Source organism: Mustela nigripes, chromosome 7, assembly GCF_022355385.1.
Source record: "Mustela nigripes isolate SB6536 chromosome 7, MUSNIG.SB6536, whole genome shotgun sequence".
In the NCBI taxonomy this organism is placed as follows: domain Eukaryota; kingdom Metazoa; phylum Chordata; class Mammalia; order Carnivora; family Mustelidae; genus Mustela; species Mustela nigripes.
In genome coordinates, this window is record NC_081563.1 from 124,779,772 (window position 1) to 124,801,453 (window position 21,682).

General features: G+C 55.3%; 1 protein-coding gene across 2 annotated transcripts in view; it reads right to left on the reverse strand.

Moving 5' to 3' along the window:
• Positions 1–5,823: 5,823 nt before the first annotated feature.
• Positions 5,824–21,682, reverse strand: part of JPH2 (junctophilin 2) — a 65,130-nt gene continuing 49,271 nt past the window's right edge. Inside the window, exons 3-6 of one of the 2 annotated variants that reach the window (XM_059407052.1) lie at positions 11,874–11,992; positions 9,117–9,841; positions 8,229–8,323; positions 5,824–6,388 (exon numbers count right to left, since the gene is read on the reverse strand). In XM_059407052.1, the coding sequence (XP_059263035.1) occupies positions 8,243–8,323; positions 9,117–9,841; positions 11,874–11,992 (925 nt within the window). In that variant the 3' untranslated portion in view covers positions 5,824–6,388; positions 8,229–8,242. Of the gene's footprint in view, positions 6,882–8,228; positions 8,324–9,116; positions 9,842–11,873; positions 11,993–21,682 lie in introns of both variants that reach the window. The other variant, XM_059407051.1, reaches the window with a different exon arrangement.

Genomic DNA, 21,682 nt, shown 5'->3' on the forward strand with positions numbered 1-21,682 from the left:
CATCACACCCCACATGCACGCGAGGCCCGTGCCTACATGTGTGCAGTGTGCACACAGGGACCACGCAATGACGTACCACACGCACATAGACGCGCGTACCCGTACCTCACACACATGCACACTATGTGCACACCCATGAGTCCAACGTGCACATGTGCACAAACAGCCTCCCTGCACCCCCACCCCGACACAGAAGTGCATCCTGCACGCACACGACCATAGCACACGTGCCCACCCGAAACCACACAACTACGCAGACTTCGGCACGTCATGTGCAAATCCATGCATCAGGTAACGTGGGAATGAAAATGTCCTTGAAACTTCGAAAGAATTTGTGTGCAAAAAAATCTGACATGCCGTCAGGTTCTGGGGCTTTTAAAAAATTGCCCAGCGCATCTGTTATCATAAGCAGCTCTGCTCCCTAAATTGCCCCAAATGAATAACCCCAAACCCAGGGATGCAGAGGAAGGGACAGGCACTCCAAGAAGCAGTAGGGATTGGTGGTGGGGAGGGAAATGGGGCACAGGGCACAGTTTGCCTGGAGAATGTGGGGTCCCCCCCCCCCTGCTGGCTGGGCCACCTTCCTCTTTCCCTTCCTCCCCGCAGCCCCACAGTAACGCGGGCCAGGGTCCCCTACTTCCCTAGTTTGACCAGGTAAGCTAATGTTTACTGCTGGGTCATGTTGTGTCCTGTAATTGTATTTTTCCCCCAAATAATTGTTTTTGCTTCTTGTTCTTCGGGTGTGTACTGTCTCTGTTACAGGGGCCTCTGGGACCTCACCACCCTGTGACTCGGGGCTCGCTGGGCAGGTGCTCAGATGCTGGGGCTGGGCCGGCTTCTCTTCCTGGAGGCAGCTTCAACCCGAAGCTCTCTTGGGCTGCGATTCAGCAGCTCCCTTCTCTGGTCTCCACCTGGGGGTGGGGGAGGTCCTCCCTTTCCTGGTTCCATCTGGTTCTCTCTCTCTCGTCCTGCTTCTCTGGGGCGGTGGAGCACATCTGTACCTTGCTCTCTCTCTCTCGGAAAGGGCCCATGGGACAGAAGGGTGCCGTTCATGAATGTTTTCACTCCCCCGTGCCTCCTGGGCCCCAGCATTGCTCTTGCACACTCCCCCTTCCTTGGGAGCTTTTCCATTTTTTGTGTCTCTGTGACGGGAGGCCGAGGCCCGGACGTACAGGTGGGTGGGGCTTGCTGGGACTGGGACGCCTAAGCTGGACCCTCCCGCCCCACAGCCTGCTAGGTTGCACAGGGCAAGGGGGTGGTGGTTGTGCCGTGTCCGGTCCCTGGGTCCTCCTCTCTCTCAGGCCAGCTCCTCGGCCACACTCATGTCCGCAGCTCAGCCAGCCCTTGTCCAAGCCCCGAGCCAGCCCACCTCCACGGAGACGGGGTGGGGGGTCAGGTTGCTGGGGGTGCCATAACCGAACACCGCGGCCTGGGGGGCTTCAACAACAGACATTTATTCTCTCACACTCTGGGGTCTGGAAGGCCAGGGTCAAAGTGTCGTCGGCAGGGGTGGGGTCGTCTGAGGCTCCTCCCTCTGGCTTGCCCACGTCTGCCTTTCTTCGTGTCCTCACATGGTCTCGCCTCCGTGCAGAGCCCCTCGTGTCCCTTCTGTGACCAAATTTCCTCTTGTTGTAAGGACTCCAGTCCAGTTGGATGAGGGCCCACCCCAATGGCCTCATTTTACCTGAATCACCTCTATAAAAGAACTCTTTGTAAAGACAGGGACTTTCTGAAGTACCGGGGGTTTGGGCTCCGACATATGAATTATCAGGGAGACCCGGCTCAGCCCTAACAGTCGGGGTGGCTGGTGTTGATTAGAAACTCTGCAGCGAGGGTCAAGTCCAACCACGGGCTCCTGGGCCAGGCCAAGGGAAACCGTCCGAGACCCAGTTCTGGAAGGATTCTGCCTGGGTGTGTGAGGAAGCCAGATCACTCTGCTGGGAGGACTTCGTGAAGTCCAAAGAAACCAGGGCTGGCTCCCGTGCCCCACCGGCAGTCCCAGGAGGCCCACCCATCTGGCACAGGGCCATACATACCGGATCGGCTCGTTTCAGACTCGGTTCAGACTCGGTTCGTGGACATACCAAGGGAGAGCGTGGAAGAACAGGCTTGCCCCCTCCCCCACCCCGAAATGAGCCTGGGCCACAACCATTTAACATCTCTCCCAGGTGCCTCCCTAAATCTCCAAGCTCCCCGCCTTGTTTTTTTCTCTACATCTTCTGATTCCAGTCCCTGAAATCTTGTTAGCGGAAATGGAGCTGCTAATCCAGATGACCCCAGAGTTGGGCAGGCAGCATAAAACAAAGGAATGAAACAGATAACAGACGACTGGGGCGTGATTCAGTGGAAAGTGACGGCCCTGCCAAAAAGCATTTGAATTCAGCGTGTTTTTTAAAACGCCGCGCTGGCCGAAGCAAAACCAGCCTGCCAGCCAGATGCAGCCTCTGGGCGTCGAATTTGCGCCTTCTGCGGAAGGCATGGTTAAGAGATGGGCTTTGAAGACAGAGCTGGTTTTGAATCTAAGCCTTGTATCTGCAAAACACAGTGGTGTTTCAAATCATAGAGCTGGTGTGACAAACAGGCGCATTAGTGCACGCGAAGTGTTCAGTGTGGGGTCCGGCACGTAGGAACTGCTGAAGTTACAGGACCTGTCATTATCGTGGTGAATCAGAGGAGAGCGACCGTGATGCATTTTTTATAAAAGCAGCCTGCCTTCTCACGGGCAAAGGGGGGAGACCGTTCGCGTGTGGAGCCATGGCGCCCCCCAGTGGTCATACTCGATCCCTGCAGTGCATAACTGGCTAAAGAAAATGGCTAGGAGCCCAGTTGAGCCTTCTGGTCAGACAACGGGTTTGAATCCAGTTATGCCATATGCAAGTAGGGGACAAGTCACTCACCTCCACTCTTACCCTCCATCTCTGCACCTCCGACAATTTCGATCCCATGGGGTGGCTCTGACAACTTCATGAGACAATATAGTATCACCAGGCAGGCAAGTGATATTAATGGCCATTAGTAAGCGCTGGCTGTGACCCTAGTAGGATCTTAGCACAACGCCAGCTCGATGGCAGCGCGATCCTAGCACTCAGAACACCGCTGGCTCCACGCGGCCAATATCCTTCCATCTTGTGAGGAGGAGAAACAGATGGACGTCCTGTTACTTTTTTCTTTTATTGGGTGGAACTGAGGAAGGGTTACTTTGCCTTGGCGTCCTTGATCAAGAAAATAGAACCCCTGTGGATACCTGAAATCTCGCCAGAGCTAAGTCTTCCTTTGACTAAGCATTGCTCTATCCAGACTTGTCTGTTACAGTGAACATTCCCCTGGAACTTTCAAACACCCCAACGAGGATGAGTATATCAGCGACTTTCCTCCCAGACAGGAGGGGCCCCCTGAGGGTACCACGGATGGGGGACACTTTGTACTGTCATTTTCTCCAGCTGGACCCCCACTCCACACACACCCTTCACCCCACTTTTCTTCCAGGAGAGGTGACTTCCTTCCTTCTAAGGGACCAGAAGGGGATGAGGAGCCCACTGAGGGAATCTTCCTGGGTAGGGAGCCCTGCCCTCCAGCTGCTGAGCCGTTCCCAGAGGCTGGAGGACTCGAGGCTAGGTTGGGGTACGGAGTGCAGGGCCCCCTCCTATTTCTCTCTGGAGCAACAAGTCCCACTGCAGCCCTGCTCCTCCTCCTGCTCAAATGCCTCCTTAAAGGATCCTGGGCTCTTTTCCCAGCAAACTGAAGTTCCTTCTGCCAGATACCCCAACAGAGAGACCTCTGCTTGCTCCCTGAGTACCTTTCCCACTGCCTTGGAAGCTTCCTGCCAAGACCCCAAGGTAGTGGTCAGTGGTCATAGGCCCTGGCAATGCCCATGGGATGGTTTCAAGTTCCTCTATGGCACAAGACACCTTAAATGCAACCTGGACATGGCAGAGCAGGGGGCAAACTTCCTAGAGTGGCCACTGGCCAAGACCGGGACAGTCCTGTGGCAGCTGAGCCACCAGGGGGCGCCCGACTCTGACCAACCCTCCCTGGCTCCTACAGGGCTTGGAGATGACATCTCTTTTTTTCTTTAATTTCCCCTTCCTTCCCATCCTCCAAATAATCCTTCTTTTCAAACTGTCCAAGGTGATTCTAATGCAGCCATCCTCTGCCCTCACCCCTCACTCCCATATCTCACACACACACACACACACACACACGTCTACAGACCCTCCTTCCCTCAGTGGGTTTTGTTAGAACCCTGCAGATTTAAGCAGCTCCCTCCATCTCCTCTTTCCTATCCTCACCACCTCTCCAGGGGTCCCTCCAAGCCCATCCTTCTTCCTGGGATTTCTGGATCATTCCAGGGTTTTGAATACCATTTTACCACCCATAATCCCCCTCATCTGGTTCTCGTGGCACTACCTGTGAAGAAAGCCACGGGCAAGGATTCTGTTCTCCTTGGCAGAACAGGAAACTGAGGCACAGGGGAGAATGACTGGTACACAGCGAGCCCGTGGTGGCACCAGGGAGAGAAGGGGAGTCCTGGTCCCCCACTCACTCTGGGAGCTGCCAGGGGAGGGGCGAGGTGGAGGAGTGAGGGACCCTGTCCCATGGGGCAGCGGCTGTGGGAGGATCTTCACGGCAAGTGCTTCCTCACAAATGAGTTGGGATAAACTGCTTTCCTGCTGCTGACGTGCTGTGTGACCTCCGGCAATCTCTCCTCTCTGGGCCTCTGTAGAGAAGGAAGGTGGCCTCTAGGTCCCCCCTGAGATGCTCTGTGACCATCTAGCTGGGACCTGGGTCATCTCCATGCCTTTGGGGCTTCTGGGGTCCTCAGCCAAAGAGCAAAAGGTACTGGGTTGTTCGGCAGCCATGATCCAAGTCTCCACATCTCCACTGTTCCTCAGCTGGGCTTTACCCCAGGAGCAGCAACGTTTCGTGGAATCCCCACCACGGTCTCAGGAGGGAGGAGGTACTGTTACACCCCCTGTTTAGAGATGGGGAAACTGAGGGTCCAAGGAAAGGTAAGTGGCTGAGCAGGACAGGAGGCCAGGAAGACCCAGCCTCAAAGGGTGGGCTCTTTCTTCTACCATATGCTGCTCAGGGAAGGTTCTGGAAGTCTGCTTCAGAAATTCACAGTTTGCCGTAGAAAGTCTTTGATCTGCCCCAGGTGACCTAAAGCCCTTCAGCTGCCCTGCAGGAGGTATTATGGGAACTCTAAGAAAAAGACAGGGCCCCAGCCTCTCCTGCGCCCTTCAGCGGGCCCCTCAGGCCGGGCCCACAGGCAGACACCGCAGCCCCTACGGGCCCAGGAGCAGATGCAGGTTTATTGCCCAAGCACCAGCTCTAACCCTAGGCCCGGCAGCTCTGGTACCCAGAGGCTTATCTCCGGCACTGGGCCAGCCCCAAACCTGGACAATGTCCTCAGAGCTGAGGCCTGGGGCCCACTAACCCTGAGCAGTGCCCCCAGGCCAGCCGGGTCATTCCCGTGGAGTTCAGAGAAGCCCGAACGTGGGTGCAGAGCCGCGGGCTGCCTGAGGATGGGGACACCACAGCCCAGGATTCCAGCCCCGCCCTGAGGGGGAAAGGCGAGGCCAACCTCATCAGAAACAGACTCGAGGTTGGGGAGCTGCCCTGGGGAGGCTGGACACCAAAGCCCCAAGGTGCCCAGAAACAAGCAGGAGAGAGCATCCCCGCGGCTCTGCTTGGATGCCATTGTCCCCACCTTCCCTGGGTGTGGAGGGGCCCGGACGCCCCTTCCCTCCGTCCTCCCTGGTGCGGGGGTCCGCGAGCCCTCAGTCTCTACCCAGCCGCAGGCACAAGGGACCAGAGACCCAGTGTGGTACAAAACATCTGTAATGAGCTACATGCAAATACCATCTTCTGCCAAGCAAACCAGGGGGCTCAGTAGTCAACGGACAACCCCCATCGGGGACCCCAGACTCGATCTTCTCTCCCTGGGATACGATTGTTGCCAAACAGCCTGTCTTGGGCACCGGCCTGAGAGTGTGCCCCAGGGCAATCTGCCAGGGCTTCCGACGGCTTCCGTGCTCATTCTCCCTGGAGGCTGCGGTGGGCCCTCGTGAGGAAAACCGACAAACAATCCACGGCCATCCCGCTAGCGTTCTCCTGGCGGCCCCGGGGCTCCTGTGGGTGGCTCTTTAGCGCTCTGGGCACACTGTAAGCCCCAAGCGATGCAGCCTCGGGCTCAGGCCCTCTCAAAGACTGGGGCCATCCCAACAGCCCCTGAGCCCGGCTTCCGGCCCAGGCTCCAGTGCCTCGTGTCCCCCCCTCTTCTCTTGGTCCAGAGGGACACCGACTGGACTGGTGGGAGGAGACAGGAGCACTGGGTCCCGGCACCCAAACTGAGCATGTCCATTTCCTCCGTTGTCGTCCTGAACATCTGTAAGCAAGGGACAGAGTGTGTGCTGCGTGGAGCCCACTCAAGGCAAGGGCCTCTGCGCCGTCGGGGGCTGGGTCCCCGGCTCGCCTGCCCCAGGGATCTGTCATTCCCTCGGCAGCCAGGCGGTTAAAAGAAAGGGGGCAGGGGTGGAAGGAAAGGGGCTGGGAGTTAGTATCACTATCCTGGTTTAGTGACCTCTCCCAAAACACACAAAAGCTCAGGGAAGGGGGACCCCAGCGGCAAGGTGAGAACACGGGGGAGGATGAGGGGCAGGCGCGCTCAAGAGACCAGGGCTCTTTCTTCGAGGCCGGGCACAGGGCTCCCGAGGATCCCCAGCACATTCCGTTCCTCTGGGCACTTCTGTCACCCAGCGCCAGGGCCAGGGGAGGCCTCCTTAAACAGATGTGGTGTGGAGGCGAGCTGGACCTCAGTGCCACCGGCCTGGTAGCGCAGAAAGGTGGGTCCCTCCCATCCTCGGCAGAAACTCCTGGCTCTGCAGAGAGACAGCGAGAGGCTCAGGAGAGAGAGGGAGGGAGGGAGGGAGAAAGGAAGAGGCTGGGCCAGGTCCGAGGTGGGGTTCAAGCCTCAGGCGGGATGTTCTCTGGGGCCAGGACCCACCTCTCCCAGCCCCCAGGGCAGCCCGACTCAACAGAATCAGAGTCAAGTCCCTGAGGCCTCTCCCAGCCTTGCTGTCCCCGAGCCTGGTACGCTCTCCTGGCCCTCCCCCTCCTGCTGTCATCTGGTTGGCCCTTCCACCCGTCTGGCCATGAGGCGTCAGGCCTTGCAACCAGCAGAGCCCAGACCCCACGGGCCCCAGCAGAGCCCAGCGCTCAGCCCCAGGGCACCACCTACCAGGCTAATACTGTCCCTGGCTAGTCACTGGGTGACTGGACAGGGAGTCCTTCTCCTCTCCTGGGACTGAGTGGGAACCCCCAGCCCACACTAAAGTAGGACTCAGAAAGGGGGTGGGATAGGGTCTTGGGTTGGGGGCAGGGCAAGAGGCAGAAACTCTGTTAGCATCACCAGGCGCAGGATTTGTGGTGTGAAGGCTGGTCCTGGCAGGGAAAAGATTTTCTTTCTAGTGGATACTTCACCCTGAGACCCATGAGAGCCACTTTCCTTCAGCCCAGCCCAGCTCCTTTTCACCGGGCCCTACCAAGCCCTCCCAGTTCCAGCACGGGGCAACCACCGACCGACAGCAGGGTTTCTGGAAGGGAGGGCTGGGAGAGGACTGGAGGGCGAGGGGCAGACGGATTACGGACTGAAGTGGGCAAGAGAGAAGGGGAGGGCAGAGAGGAGGGGGCCTGCCCATGTCCGGCAAGCTCCGGTGAGACCGTGGCAGTCTGGGGAGAGGCTGTTCGGCCTCACGTCTGGATGTCTGACTTCTGCATAACGAGCTGTAAGTTACGGGTTTACTCTCATCTTCACCCCATTTCTTGGGCAGGAGAAGGTCCCTGCTGTGTCCCTAGATCCCAGCAGAGCAGCGGCTCAGTAAATGGTGGTCAGAAGAAGGAATAAATGACGAACGAGTGAGTGAGGGAAGCCCCAGGGCTCACCTGACAGGCGCAGGTGCTCTGCACATGCTGCGCAAACGAGGCCCGTGTGTGTGTGTGTGTGTGTGTGTGTGTGTGTGTGTGTGTGTGTGTTCAGGAAGGCATCATCTACCAAATCCACAAATCCGACGTCCCTCCCTCTGCTGGGGGCAGGGCCTCAATTAGCTGCAGGACCGACGCGCAGGGGGCAACATCCTTCCCCCAGCACCCTGGTGCCCACAGCTCTCCACAGACTCCTGGGCGGCGGGCAGGTGGGGAGGGTGGGGGTGGAGGGGGAGGGGACGCACCTGGTAGACAAGGGTCAGGTCAGGAGGTGAACGAAGAGGATGGCCAGACCGATGTTCAGCAGGATCACCATGCAGATAAGGACAGTGTTGGGGACCTGCGAGCAGTGGAGAGAAGCTGAGTTCCCGCGGCCTCGGAAACATCCCCCACCCAAGACCCAACAAGGCTGGATAGAGGAGCAGAAACTTCTGAAAGAACCCTCCTGAGAACACCCCTCGTTCTGCTCACTGCTGTGTCCAGCACCTGGACAGCAGACCATCAGAGCTGGAAGGATTCTGGGAAATGAGTAACCAAACCATATAGGGTCCAGAGAAGGACAAGGATGTGTCCCAAAGCACAGTGGGCAGTGCTGGGCCTGGAAGCCAGAACATCCTTCCTTTGTGCTAATCCCCCCCCTGGATGGCATCCATCAGTCCACATAACTTTGCCTCACCCGTGGCCCCTGTGTTTCTGGCTCCCAGCCCCCTCCAATAAACCCTACTGGGTCCTTCCTCCACTGCCAGGAAGCCCTCCCTGCTACACCTTGCTGAAGATGCTGCTGGTGCTCCGCTCAGATCGCCCTAGTTCCCCAGGTGCGCTCACTCCTCCCTAGCTGCTTCGGGCTCCCCCCCCCCACCCTCTTCTCCAAAGCACTGCCCCCTGCGGGCCTGAGCGCAGGCACAAAGGCCCGCCCCCTGTCCCAAGGTCGGGGGACTCGGCAGGGATTCATGCTACCAGGTCCTGATGAGGCTATACTTGACGAAGCCCACATCCCTGCTGCGGTTTCCCCCTGCCCCATCCTGTGTCACGACCCTCCCCACCCCCAAATCCTCCCGCACTGGAATCCCACGTGGAGCCCAAGCACCCCTGGGGACCGGAGCTGGGACACGCCCTTCTGCCCCCAGCCTCACCTCCTCCACCTCCATTTCGGCCTCGGCTGCCAGCGCCGCCTCCTTCCGAGCCTTCTTCTTGGCCCCCGCCTTGGTCAGCCCTCGGGCCTCCGTCTTGCGGGCCTTCGCCTTGGGCTCGGCTCTGGGGACAATGGGCTTGGGCTCCAGCTTGGCCGGGGACTGGGGCGGGGACTCGGGCGGGAGCTCGGGGGCCCGCGGCGGGGCGGCGGCCGGCGACGGCGGCGCGGAGTCGGGCCCGGAGGCCTCGGGCTCGGGCTCCGGCTCGTCCTCGAAGGGCGGCGGCGCGGGCGGCCCGGTGCGCACGGCGTAGCTATGGTAGCCCCGGTACAGCGCCACCTCGGGCTCCTGCGACGGCGCGGGCGGCGGCTGCAGCGCCTCGATGGCCATGTGCTCAGTGGGCGGCCGCGCGGGGCTGCGGCGACCCGCGCCCTCGGACGGCGTGAGCGGCCGGCTGCCCTGGGCGCCCGGCTCCCCGTTCCAGGCGCCCGGGCTCGCCAGGCGGTCCTTGGTCGCCGCCGGGCGGGGCCGCTTGGGCTGCGGCGGCGTCCCGGCCGGCGACGGGGGCCCGCCCTCGGGCCCGAGGGGCTCGTGCTCGTGCAGCTGCGGGCTCTCGCGGGAGCGCGGCGGGGGCCCCGCGGCCCCTGGGCCCCGCTCCGGGGGCTCGAGCAGGCTCTCCGAGTTCTCCAGGATCTCCTGCAGCAGCCGGCGCTTCTGATACTCGGGTCCTGCGGGGGGGAGGGGACAACCAGCGAGGCTGCCCTTGAACCCGGGTCCCACCGCCTGCCCTGGGCGAGCGCTTCAACCTCGCCCAGCCTGCTTCAGTGACTCGGCCGGCACCTCGTCTAGCGTGGGCCCCGCACACTATCAAGCGGGTTCCAAAGAGCAGCTCGTTGCGGCGGCCTTTTAACAACCCTAAGAGGTCCGTGCAATTATTGGCCTCGTGCTCACAGGGGACGAAAGGGAGGCTCAGAGACTTGACGTCACTTGCCCAAAGTCACCCAGCTCAGAGCCAGGACCAGCACCCAGACCGACTGGCTCCAGAGTTTATGCTCTTCACCGCGACACTGGTTTCCTTCCATTCCCTTACCTGAAAAATGGCCTAATCGTACCAATTTCATAAATACTAATGGAAGGATTAGTGGGGGGAAATGCATGAAAAATGCGGAGCTCGGGGTCCAGCTGTTGCTACCACCACCCAGAGCGGAGGCAGCGCCGGGAGGCGTCGCTCTTCCTGGGGCCAGCAGGGGGAGCGCCTTGCCAGGAGGCAACTTAACCTGCCTGGTACACATCTGCGCTCCGGCACCTGGTCCCCTGTGGTGTCCCTGCTACAGCCAGAATAACGTGCCACTCACAATGAAACCTCCTATGCGGAGAACAGCAGCCTCCCAGCCCCCGGGGCTCCCACTACTCTACCCAGGAGCCAAGTCTCCATTCCCACCGGTTCCTGCCTGTTCCACTCTCCAGCCTCTGAGCCTGCAGCTCTGCTCCAAGTCTCTGTGCCTTCGCACCTGCACCTTCCTCCGGGTCGGCCCCGCCCACACAGCCCTGCGAGGCCCCCCCCCCCCCCGCGATTCTCAGTGGATGGTCCCAAACCAGCAGCTTCCGCACTGCCTGATCCTTGTCAGGAACGCACATTCAGGGGGGCTGTGTGGCTCAATCCGTTAATCCCCCAACTCAGTATGATCTTGGGGTCCTGGGGTTGAGCCCGGACTCAGGCTCTGTATTTGGTACAGTCTGCTTGTCTCTCTCCCTCTGCTCTCTGCCCTCCATCTCCCAAATAAATAATAAATAAAATACTTTTTTTTAAAAAAGGAAAAGAAAAGCACATTCACGGACCCCAGATCTACAGAATCAAAAACTTGGAGTGGGACCAGCGTGCTGTGTCATGTTTGAGACCCACTGACCTAGGGAACCCTCGTTCAGCCTTCAAGATTCAGCTCAAACAGCCTTTCCTGAGGGCAGCCTTCTCTAGGGTTTCCCTGCCTGACTGGTGAAGTGCCCCCCTGAGCTTCCGAAGCCGCTATTCCAGCCACACAGAACTTAGGCTGTGCAGAATGTAGTTCTAACAGTGAGACAGAACCAACAGTTCCCAAGAGCTTGCTATACGCGGGGCTCTGTGCTCCCCGACATGATTTGACCCACCCAACCCCCAAGAAGGTAAATATTATGCTTACTCCCATTTTATAGATCAGAAAACTGAGGTTTACAGAAGTGAAAGGACTTAACAAGGTCACTGAGCTGGCTGGCAGGGGAGTCAGGACAGGGATAGACTCCCTGATCCTCACTCCCCGATTCTGCCATGATTCTCGGCTCCTCTAGATTCTGGATCCCGGAATCCCGGGTTTGTACCGCAGAGCCCAGCACAGTGCCTGACACACGGGCAGCACTCAGGGACCAGCGGACTGAAAGTGATGAGCTGCAAGCTTTTTGCCTCCTCATCCGGAGCCCTCTCCCCTCGCTAAGCTTCATCAGCTCAGCTGTCAGCTGTTTCTGCAGCATGGAGAGGAGGCAGCCTGGGATAGGTCCAGTCCACAACCAGGAGCCTCTGATTCCGCATCCCCCGCCCCATCGCAGCACAGGTCTCCTTGTGTCACCGCATCCTGTGCCATACCTGTCCTCCCTCCCTGGTTGCTTGAACTCACAGACATTTGTGAACACACTTGGGCATCTCAGCTTTCCAGCAAGCAAACAAACAAACAAACAAACAAAATGTCCAGCCCCGGGACCTCCCCTTACTCTGTGCTGCCCATCCCCTACCTGGCTGGTAGAAATCCGGAGCCAGCTCCCTGGCCACAGTGCGGGCAATGCTGGACTCCTGGTTGGCAGCAAGGGCGGCCTGTTCCGCTGCCTCAGCTTTGGCCTTGGCGTGGCTTGTCCTAAGGAGACAACATGGTAGAGGTTCAGGATCCCTCCAGAAAACCAGACTTCTGCCCACCAAAGACATGCCGGACACAGCATTCATTCACTCGGGCTGCCAGTGAGTATGTATTGAACCCCGGGGGGCCAGACTGCTGTGCGCTCCGTAGACCATGCCTTCTTCCTTCTGGGCACACAGACAGCCCACATTCCCCTTGCAATCAGTGCGGTCAGGTGACTGAGTCCTGGCCGGCACACAGTGGGAACACACGATGCATGCGGTTTCCAGTCCTGGACCATGAAAAGCTCATGTGCGATGCTCTACATCCTCTCCTTCCCCCCTCTTGTTGCTTGAATAGAAGGAAGGCCAACACCCCCGAATGGGGACCTTCACCTCTTCTGTGTCACAGACCTTTGGCATCTGGTGACACTCATGGGCCCCTTCTCAGAATGATGTTTTAAAATGCATAAAATACACAGGATTACAAAGGGATGCCATTATACCAACATGCTATTACCAAAATATTAGAGGAACAAATCTGTAATAGAATGCATTTTCTTCTTCATGAACACATTGAACAAAATATCTAGCAAGGGAACTAACCACAATAATTTTGAAGTACAGATTAGCAGAAAGGATATTTCAAAGATACCCACAATAGGGGTGCCTAGCTGGCTCAGTCAGGAGAGCGTACATGAGGCTCTTGATCTTGGGATCGTTGAGTTCGAGTCCCATGTTGGGTGTGGAAATTACTTTAAAAAATAAAATCTTGGGGCACCTGGGTGGCTCAGTGGGTTAAAGCCTCTGCCTTCAGCTCAGGTCATGATCCCAGGGTCCTGGGATCGAGCCCCGCATTGGGCTCTCTGCTCAGCAGGGAGCCTGCTTCCTCCTCTCTCTCTGCCTACTTGATCTCTGTCAAATAAATAAAATAAAAATCTTTTGAAAAATAAAATAAAATAAAATCTCTCTAAAAAATGATATCCACAACAAAAATAATGTGACATGAAAGCATGTAATTTCCGCGGGTGGCAAAGTCACAGATGTCCCGAATACTACTGTGGTGTATTGCCTACCTCCATAATTGAAGCAAATGCTACATTTCAGTAAGAGGTTAGTAAAAATAAGATGGTTTTTCCATCTTTTGTGGAAAGTGAGTGCCCAGACCCCTTCCCTGGCATGTGCACCCACCCCCAGCTCCTGACCAGGCTGCTAATGGCTCACCAAGGTCCCAGAGAACTGCAGAAGCCATGTTGTTCTAGAGACCAAACTACCCTCCCCCACCTCAACCACACAGCCCACAACTAATGATTGATGACACCCACCAGCCCCACTCTTGCCCCGGGAAGAATCAGTTCTGTGGTACAAACCAGGCTCCAGAACCCCCACCATGGGGCCAGGTAAGACCACACCCTGGTTTGGTCATTCCCCTTCTCTCCGGAGAGTGTGCCCCACAAAAAATCATCTGCTCAAGAATCCCTACCTCAGGGCACCTGGGTGGTTCAGTCGGTTAAGTATCTGCCTTCGGCTCGGGTCATGGTCCCAGGATCCTGGGATGGAGTCCTATACTGGGCTCCCTGCTCAGTGCGGAATCTGCTTCTCCCTCTCCCTCTGCTGCTCACCACCACCCCACCCCACCCCCGCTGTTGCTCTCTCTCACTCTCTCTCTCAAACAAATAAACAAAATCTTAAAAAAAAAAAAAAATCCCCTCCTCAGGCTCAGCTTCTAGGGAGTCTAATCTAAGACAGCATCCAAGTTTACAGACTCTGAATTCCGGCCCCCGTTAAGAAACACCGCGGAAGGAACCTAGGTCCAGAAATGATCACTGCATAGGGCAGTTCCCACGCTGGAATGGGGAACATTCAGGCATTACACTTAAACATTCCACGTGGATCATTTAAGCAAACCGTACGTGTCTGGGAGTTAAGCACCTGAGATTAGGGGGGAACGTGTGTTTCAGCTGTTAGTCTAGCCAGCAGCACCTGCTGAAACAGTAACAGGCGCATGGGGTTGGGCCAGGCACAGTTCTACGGGCAGGAATTAGGCAGTTTATCTCCTGCAGTCATCATCACGCCTTAGGAAAGCTGGTGCTGTTACCATTTGCACAATTTGCAGAAAAAAAAAAAAACTGAGGCAAAGAGGTGACATAACTTTCCCTGGGTCTCAGGGTCCTTAACTGTAGGAGCTGGGATTTCGAACCCAGGCAAGATGACTCCAGAGTTTGTGAGCTTGAACATGACTTTGCAAATGCGCCACACCTGCCAGGAGCTGAAGACAGGGACTCCCGTGGGTAAGACAAGCCCCGTCCCTGTCCTCACCGGGAAGTAAGGGAGGAAGAAGGCCAACGAACAACAGAACGTCTTTAAGAAAAGGTCATTAAATAAACGGTCCTCGGTTGCAATTGTGAGCAGTGCCATCGAGGAAGAGTCGAGAAGGCAGTGATCTCGTAGAGTAGGATGACAATACAGGTCGGTGGCAGGGTGGGGTCAGGGAAGGTTTCTGGGAGAATGGGACAGTTAAGCTGACATGAAGACAAACGGAAGTTAGCTCCGTAATAGGAGAGGCAAGGCAGGTGGAGGAAAGAGAGCAAGGGTTTGGTGCCTTTGGGGGAAGTGAAAGGTCAGCATAGTGTCCACCCCGCAGATGACCCAGCTCCTCGGGGACTTGACCTGTATCTTTGTACCTGTCTCCAGCATATAACATTGGGCCTGACATAAGGAGAGAGCTTTCACGAAGCTCCTTCCATGGGAGAGGCCCTTTGCCTGTGTTATTCCCTCTAATCCTCAGCACAGTCTGGGCAGTGGCTCTTCCTGTTCGGCCTTCACACAGGGGGAAACTGAGGCTCAGAAAGGTATCTCCTCAAGGTTGGAAAATGAGTTAACACTCAAAAGCATTTACTACATGCCACATGCCAGGAGCTTTATGGAAATTAACTCCTTTGACACCCCGCTCCCCCCGCAATAACGCTGGGCAGCAGACATCAGTACCAGCATTCCTCTCTACAGAGGAGAAAAGCAGGGCGCGCGGCTTTAAGGAGCTGACACAAACTTACACAGCCAGTAAGTGGCAGAGCAAGATTTCAAACCAAGGCCTTCTGGGTCTTGAGTCTGTGCCTTGAGCCACAGGCTATCCCTGCAATAATGGGCAAGGAAGGAAGGACCCAGAACTGTCTGATCTCCAGGCCCTCCCCTCTACGACACCACCTTACCACAGTAATGTTTACTGAAGGAAAGAAGACACAAACGCGGGGTGCCTGGCTGGCTCAGCCATAGAGCATTTGACTCTGGATCCCGGGGTCGTGAGTGCAAGCCCCACACTGGGTCTAGAGTTTACTTCTAAGAAAAAAAAATATGTACGTGAGCTCGTGCCCGCACCCAGGTATAAGCAGAAGGGGCGGCCCAGGGCCGAGTCCAGAGCCCAGCTTTGGATTCCAACTTTGGCTCTGCCAAGACTGGTGCTAGGGTAGGTAAATGATGCATTCACCGCAGGTTCAAAAGTTAGGAGGATGCAAAAACTTAGTAAGCAAGATAAAACAATATTTTAAAGCACTATTTCTAGAAGTCAAAAATAATGCCAAAAGATCCTTAATGAACAAACTATGAATGAAATTTAAATAAAGACTGGATCAGACCCTGTGCTTTTGCATGGCCTTGGTCACGTCACCCTAGTCCCAACCCCATGGTGCCTCTAGGACTGTTGATAAGTGGCCCTGGCTCTCCGTGCCCCAGTTTCTTCATCTGTACAATGAGATCGTAATTCTCCCCTCTTGAAGAGGTGGTGAAAACTGACAAGAGGCAGCGCAGGGAAGTGTTTGGGCCAGGACGGGACTGACTGGAGGTGGTGGTGTCGGTGGTGGGGGAGATGGTAGTGGAGGAGGTGATCACGGTGGTCGTGATGGTAGTGGTGGAGGTGGTAGAGGTGGTGGTGGTGGTGGTGGTAGTGGAGGAGGTGATAGTGATGGTGTTGGTGGTCGTGATGGTGGTGATGGTAGTGATGGTGGTGGTGATGGTAGAGGTGATGGTGGTGGTGGTGAAGATGATGGTGGTGTGGTGATGGCAATGGTGGTGGTAGTGATGGAGGTGGCGGTGGAGTAGGTGGTAGTCGAGGTGGTGATGGTGGTGGTGGAGGAGGTGATGGTGGTGTTGGTGGTGGTGATGGCAGAGGTGATGGTGATGGAGGTGGCAGTGGAGGAGGTGGTAGTCGAGGAGGTGATGGTGGTGGTGGAGGAGGTGATGGTGATGGAGGTGGCAGTGGAGGAGGTGGCGGTGAAGGAGAAGAGGATGAGGACGATGAGGTTTATGACATCAAGACAGAGTGTGGTACGTGCCTAACCCCAGGTTCACATTTGCCTATACACACAGGCATGCGATTCAAACTCCTACTTTCCAGAAACACTTCCCTGGAAACCTGAAACCCCAGGTCAGGTGGAGGAGGGAAAGAGCCGGGCAAACCTTCAAAGGGAGAAAATGTCCTTTTTTGGTAACACAAGCTGGATGGTGCTTGCTTGTTTCTTGGCGCCCTGGGAAGCTGTGTTGCAGGGATCTTCCTAAGGCCGGAGCGGCAGTCTGCACACAGAGCCCCAGAAGAACTGGAGGGGTCAGCTGTGGACCTCCCGTCCAGAGTAGCCAGAACAGGGGTGGAGAAAGGGGAGGCCACACAGCCCACAGCAATGAGGGCTTCTGTGTTCAAAGGAAGCCCACCGCCCTTCCCCGTGTCCATCAGTCTGGCCGATGGAACCCCTTATCAGCCCTCCCCCAGGTCTCTGGTCTCAGGAATGACTCCCAGCCTTCAAGTCAGTCACCCCCAAGTCCTCCCGCACCCTCCTTGTCTCCCTGCTGCAGCCAAGGCCATGACTCACCAGGTCCCTTCTCCTACTCCTGCTATAGCTCCAGCATCGGCAGCTTCTCCCTCCTTCCGTCACTGCTCCTCGAAACCCCGACACACTCCCTACAACTGATCACAGTGGCACCGGGGCTGGCTTAATCCAATTGTCCAGCGGCCTCTACTCTTGCTTAAAATCTTTGCAAGTCTTCCTACCATGTTCACAATAAAACCCAGGACACTTTCCACAGCCTTCCAGGCTCTCCGGAGCCTCTCAGAGTGTCCTGGGTATATCACCAGCGACCTTCAGGGCGCAGCCTGGGGCAGCTCACGGTGGGTGGAGGGAGCACTGTTGCCGACAGGCTCCTGTGGGCCGGGGCCGCTCACAGTGCGGCCCATCACCCTCCTGGCCCCATCCTCACCTGGGAGCTTGTCAGAATGCTGGTTCTCAGGCTCGACCCCAGACCTGAGTCAGAGCCTCAGGGGGAGGAGCCCAGGAATCTGTGTGCTACACCCCTGCTGGGCAGCTCCCAGCCTGCTCAACCCAAAGAGCTTCGAGTGTTTCTCCTCTGAGTCTTGTTAGGGAAATGCCGGACCCATTTCTTCTCCTCTGACCACTCCCTGGGTCTGGGCTGAGGCCGGGGCAGGGATGGGGAGGGGAGGGTCTCCGGGGATGGCTCTGACCTGTGGGAAAGGAAAGCAGCAGAAACTAGGGCAATGGGAGGGGCATAGAGCAGTCCCTCTTCTTGATTTCACTTGTCAGCAGGGTTAAAAATAAGGCTGGTGGTTCTGGAATAGGGGCAGGGCAATAACCCGACAGAGCCACTTCTGAGATCGCCCCCCTACCCCAGCCTCTTTCCCCTACCCCCAGGCCCCTAACTGCTGCTTCCAGTCTGCCACTTCTGCATATAGGTTCATTCATTTCATATAACTCTGTGGAGTGCCTACTGTGTGCGAGGCACTGTTCTGAGGACTGTGGATATCACAGCAAACCAAGCAACCCAAACCCCCTCGCAGAGCTCACGTTCTAGTGCAAGGGGTTGGCACACTGCAGCCAACAGGCCCCCCACCAGAGCCCACCGCCAGTGGCCATACTGTCGGTGAGTTAAGACTGGTTTATACACTTTTGAATGGCTGAACTTGGAAAAAAAAAAAAAAAACAAGAGTAATATTTTCTGACACATGAAAATTACATGGAATTCACAGTTGAGTGTCCATATAAATAAAGTTTTATTGTAACACAGCCACACCCACTTGTGGACACACTGTCTACAGTGAAGTAGTTGCCACATAGACTGTGACTGGCAAGGCCAAAGATGTTTGCCATCTGGTCTTTTACAAAGTAAAACAGTTCGCTGATGCCTGTTTTAATATATTCACTCAGTAACTGTCTCTTCTACTACTACTAACAATATTAATTTGTTATTTGTTGAGTTTTTTTGTGCCCAGCTCTGTGTCACCTTAACACAAATGACCTCAGAGAGGTGGAGTTCGTCTTTCAAGGTCACACAGCTAGAAAAGTGCATCGGTCCAAGCTCATACCCATTATACCAAGGTCTCACCCTTTTCCCACTGACTCTGGGCTAAGTCCTCTATGGGCTGGGACCAGGGATGGGGATGAATGGGACCCAGCAGGCACCTGAGGAACTTATAGCCTAAGGCAGCCCTGCCAAGTCCACCACACAACACCCCTGAAAACCAGTGACTGAACGGGGGCACAGAGCACAGTCTCTAAACTGCTAGGTAGCTGGGATGTGGGGCCCTACCTCTGCCCCTACTCCGTTCGGCAAGTCTGAGCTCCCTGAACCCCAACCTCCTCATCTGTAAAATGGGGCTAATAACAGCAGCAACCGGAGCAATGGTGTAACGAACGACCAGTCATCTGGCCCCTGCAGCAGTGGTCAGGACACAGGAAGTCCACAAGGTGCTTGTTAATAAAATAAATAAGCATGTTTTTTTTGGAGAGGACTAAAAATCCCAAATGGACCACATGCCACTGATTTGTTAAATAAAGATTAAAATGATTTTTTTCATTTGGCAGATAACGGGAGTCCCCAGCTTAAACCTCTGCCAGCCTCTCTGGAGGTCGCAGAGGAGGTCGACAGGGACAGTGCTGCCCAGTGTCTTCCTGAGGTGGGGAATGCTTCGGATGCCGCTGCCCTGCCCTCTCCCAAAATAGCCCCTCGCCCACAGCTCTGGCCGGCCGTGGCCATTTCCTCCAGAACAATCATGGTCAGAGTCATCACGAGCAGGAACCATAGCTGGGGACACAGACACCCACCTGGTTAGCTCGCTGGAAGAAAGCCCCCTGACTACCAAGGACATAGGCAAGGGTACAGTCAGGGAGTCCTGCCTGATGGGGGAACTTCTTCTCGACCCCAACCCACCCCCAGGACTTCATTTGGCAAATGGGGCTTAAGTCCCTGCTGGGAAGTACAAATAAGAGACGCATCACATTCAAGGTATCTGCCCTTGACTCACTGGTCTCAGTCTCCTCAACTGGGAAATGGGGATGCTAGTATTTCATTATGCTCCTGAGAGTCTGAAATGAGCTTTTAACAAACACTGGCTTTCATTATCATGGTTTTTGTTACTATTGTAACAACGCTTACCAGCCATTCCCTTCAGAATTCTATGGACCGCCCACAAGCTGGGATATAAATATGCGTTCTGGACCCTGTTTCAAGGTCCACCCATGTTATCGCACGAGCCCAAAGCAGGCTGAGCTCCCCTGTTCTAGCGTTTGCGTTGTTTTCACCGCTTGGTTGCCATGGGCACTTGTGCACAACTTTTTTTGTGTGGTTCTATGTGTTCATTGCTCTTGGGTGCACAATTAGGAGTAGAATTTCTGGGTCGTATGATAACTCCGTGTTCCGGGTGAGGAACGGCCGGGCTCCTACCACAGTGCCTGCACCATTTGACATCCTCCCCCTAACATCTGAGGGCTCCCGTTTCCCCACATCTCTGCTAACACTTGCTAGATCCAGCTTCTCATTTTTATCCATATGGTGGTTTGTGAGGCGCCATCCCAGCGTGGCTAAGGATGCTGAGCTTCAGTTCGTGGGCTTCATGGCCACCGGTATATCTCTCGAGGGGAAATGTCTATTTGGATCCTTTGCCTTTTTTAAACTGCGTTTTTGTCTTTTTTATTATTGAGTTGCAAAAGTTCTTTATATATTCTAGATATAAGTCGTTCATCAAATATATTATTGCCAATCACGTATTGCAAGAGTTTTTCTATCCTGTGGGTTGTCTTCTCACTTTCTCGATGGTGCCCTTTGAAGTATAATGGTCTTGAATGATGTCCAGAGTATCTTTTTTTTTTCTTTTGTTGCCTATGCTTTTGGTGTCAGATCCAAGAAGATTTTGCCTGATCTACGGTCACAAAGGTTTACTCTTGTATTTTCCTCTAAGAGCTTTCTAGTTTTAGTACCTGCATGGAGATCTGTAAGTGTTGTTTCTAATAAGAAAAGAATGAGAACTGGGGCACCTGGGTGGCTCAGTGGGTTAAGCCGCTGCCTTCGGCTCAGGTCATGATCTCAGGGTCCTGGGATTGAGCCCCGCATCGGGCTTTCTGCTCCGCAGGAAGCCTGCTTCTCTCTCTCTCTCTGCCTGCCTCTCTGCCTACTTGTGATCTCTGTCTGTCAAATAAATAAATAAAATCTTTAAAAAAAAAAAAAAAGAAAAGAATGAGAACTAACCTAAGGGTTCATGCTGCCCTGTGAGGTTGGCTCTAACGCCGTTGTACAAATGAGAAGATTGAGCCACGTGCCCATTACTTAAGTCACGTGCCCATTACTATTATAACGAACGCGGAGCCAGACATGGAAGGAAGGAGACTCTGGCAAGAGGAGAGGAGACGGAAGGTCCTGGGATGAGAACAGAGACTACAGGGCAGCCGTAAAGGCCACCTGGTGGGTCGCAAGTTCATAATCTGTCTTTGGTTATTTTATAGTATATGTTATAAAATAGAGTATAAAATGATATGGCTTCATTGTAGAAAAGTCTTGAGAATAGGCAGGTTTTGTTTTTTAAAAAGGAAAAAAAAAAATGCTACTAATGTTTTGGTATTTTGAGGTGGTAAGGAGCACCACTGTGTGACCGCGGGTGACTAAACGAGTTCTCTGTGCTTTGATTTTTCCCTCTGTAAAATGGCGGCAGGAATAGCCCCGCCCTCACGGGGCTGTTGGGATGACAGTGAACTGCTGTAGTAAAGCATCTGGAACTGGACGTGGCAGATAGTTGGCTCTATGCAAGAGCTTGAAAAATTCCGATAAGGTGGTTTTGTTCTAGTTGGGGGGGGGGGTGGTCAGTACCACCTCCTCAGGCCCTAGAGAACCTCCCCACCTTGGAAACCCAGCCTGAAATACCCAGGCCATGGACATGACCTCTCCCAGATCCTTTTTTATAGTGACCTTTCTCCCCTTAAAGAGCCTCCAGTTCTGCTGGCAAGTCTCCTCTACCTGTGAGCAGGTGTACGCCGCTGCCCCCCGCCCCGGCCCTGGCCAAAAAGGCATAGGCAAAGTAGTAAGAATTGCAGTTTACTGAGTGCTAACTATGTGCCAGACACTTGACCTATGTGTTTGGCTGAATAATGGCCCCAAAGATATCCCCTTCCTATTCCCTGGAACCTGTGAACGTGACCTTATATGGCCAAAGCAGTTTTGCAGATGCGATTAAGGATCTTGAGATGTGGGGATTGCGCTGGATTGTGTGATCACGCGTGTCCTTATAAGAGGAAGCAGAGGGAGACGGGATGGCAGGCGAGGAGAAGGCGAGGTGTTGACAGAAGAGACTGGCCGCTGAGGGTGTGATGTGAAAACAGAGGAGGGCCGGGGGCGGCCACTAGAGACTGACAAGTCAGGGAATGGGATTCACCCCTGGAGCCTC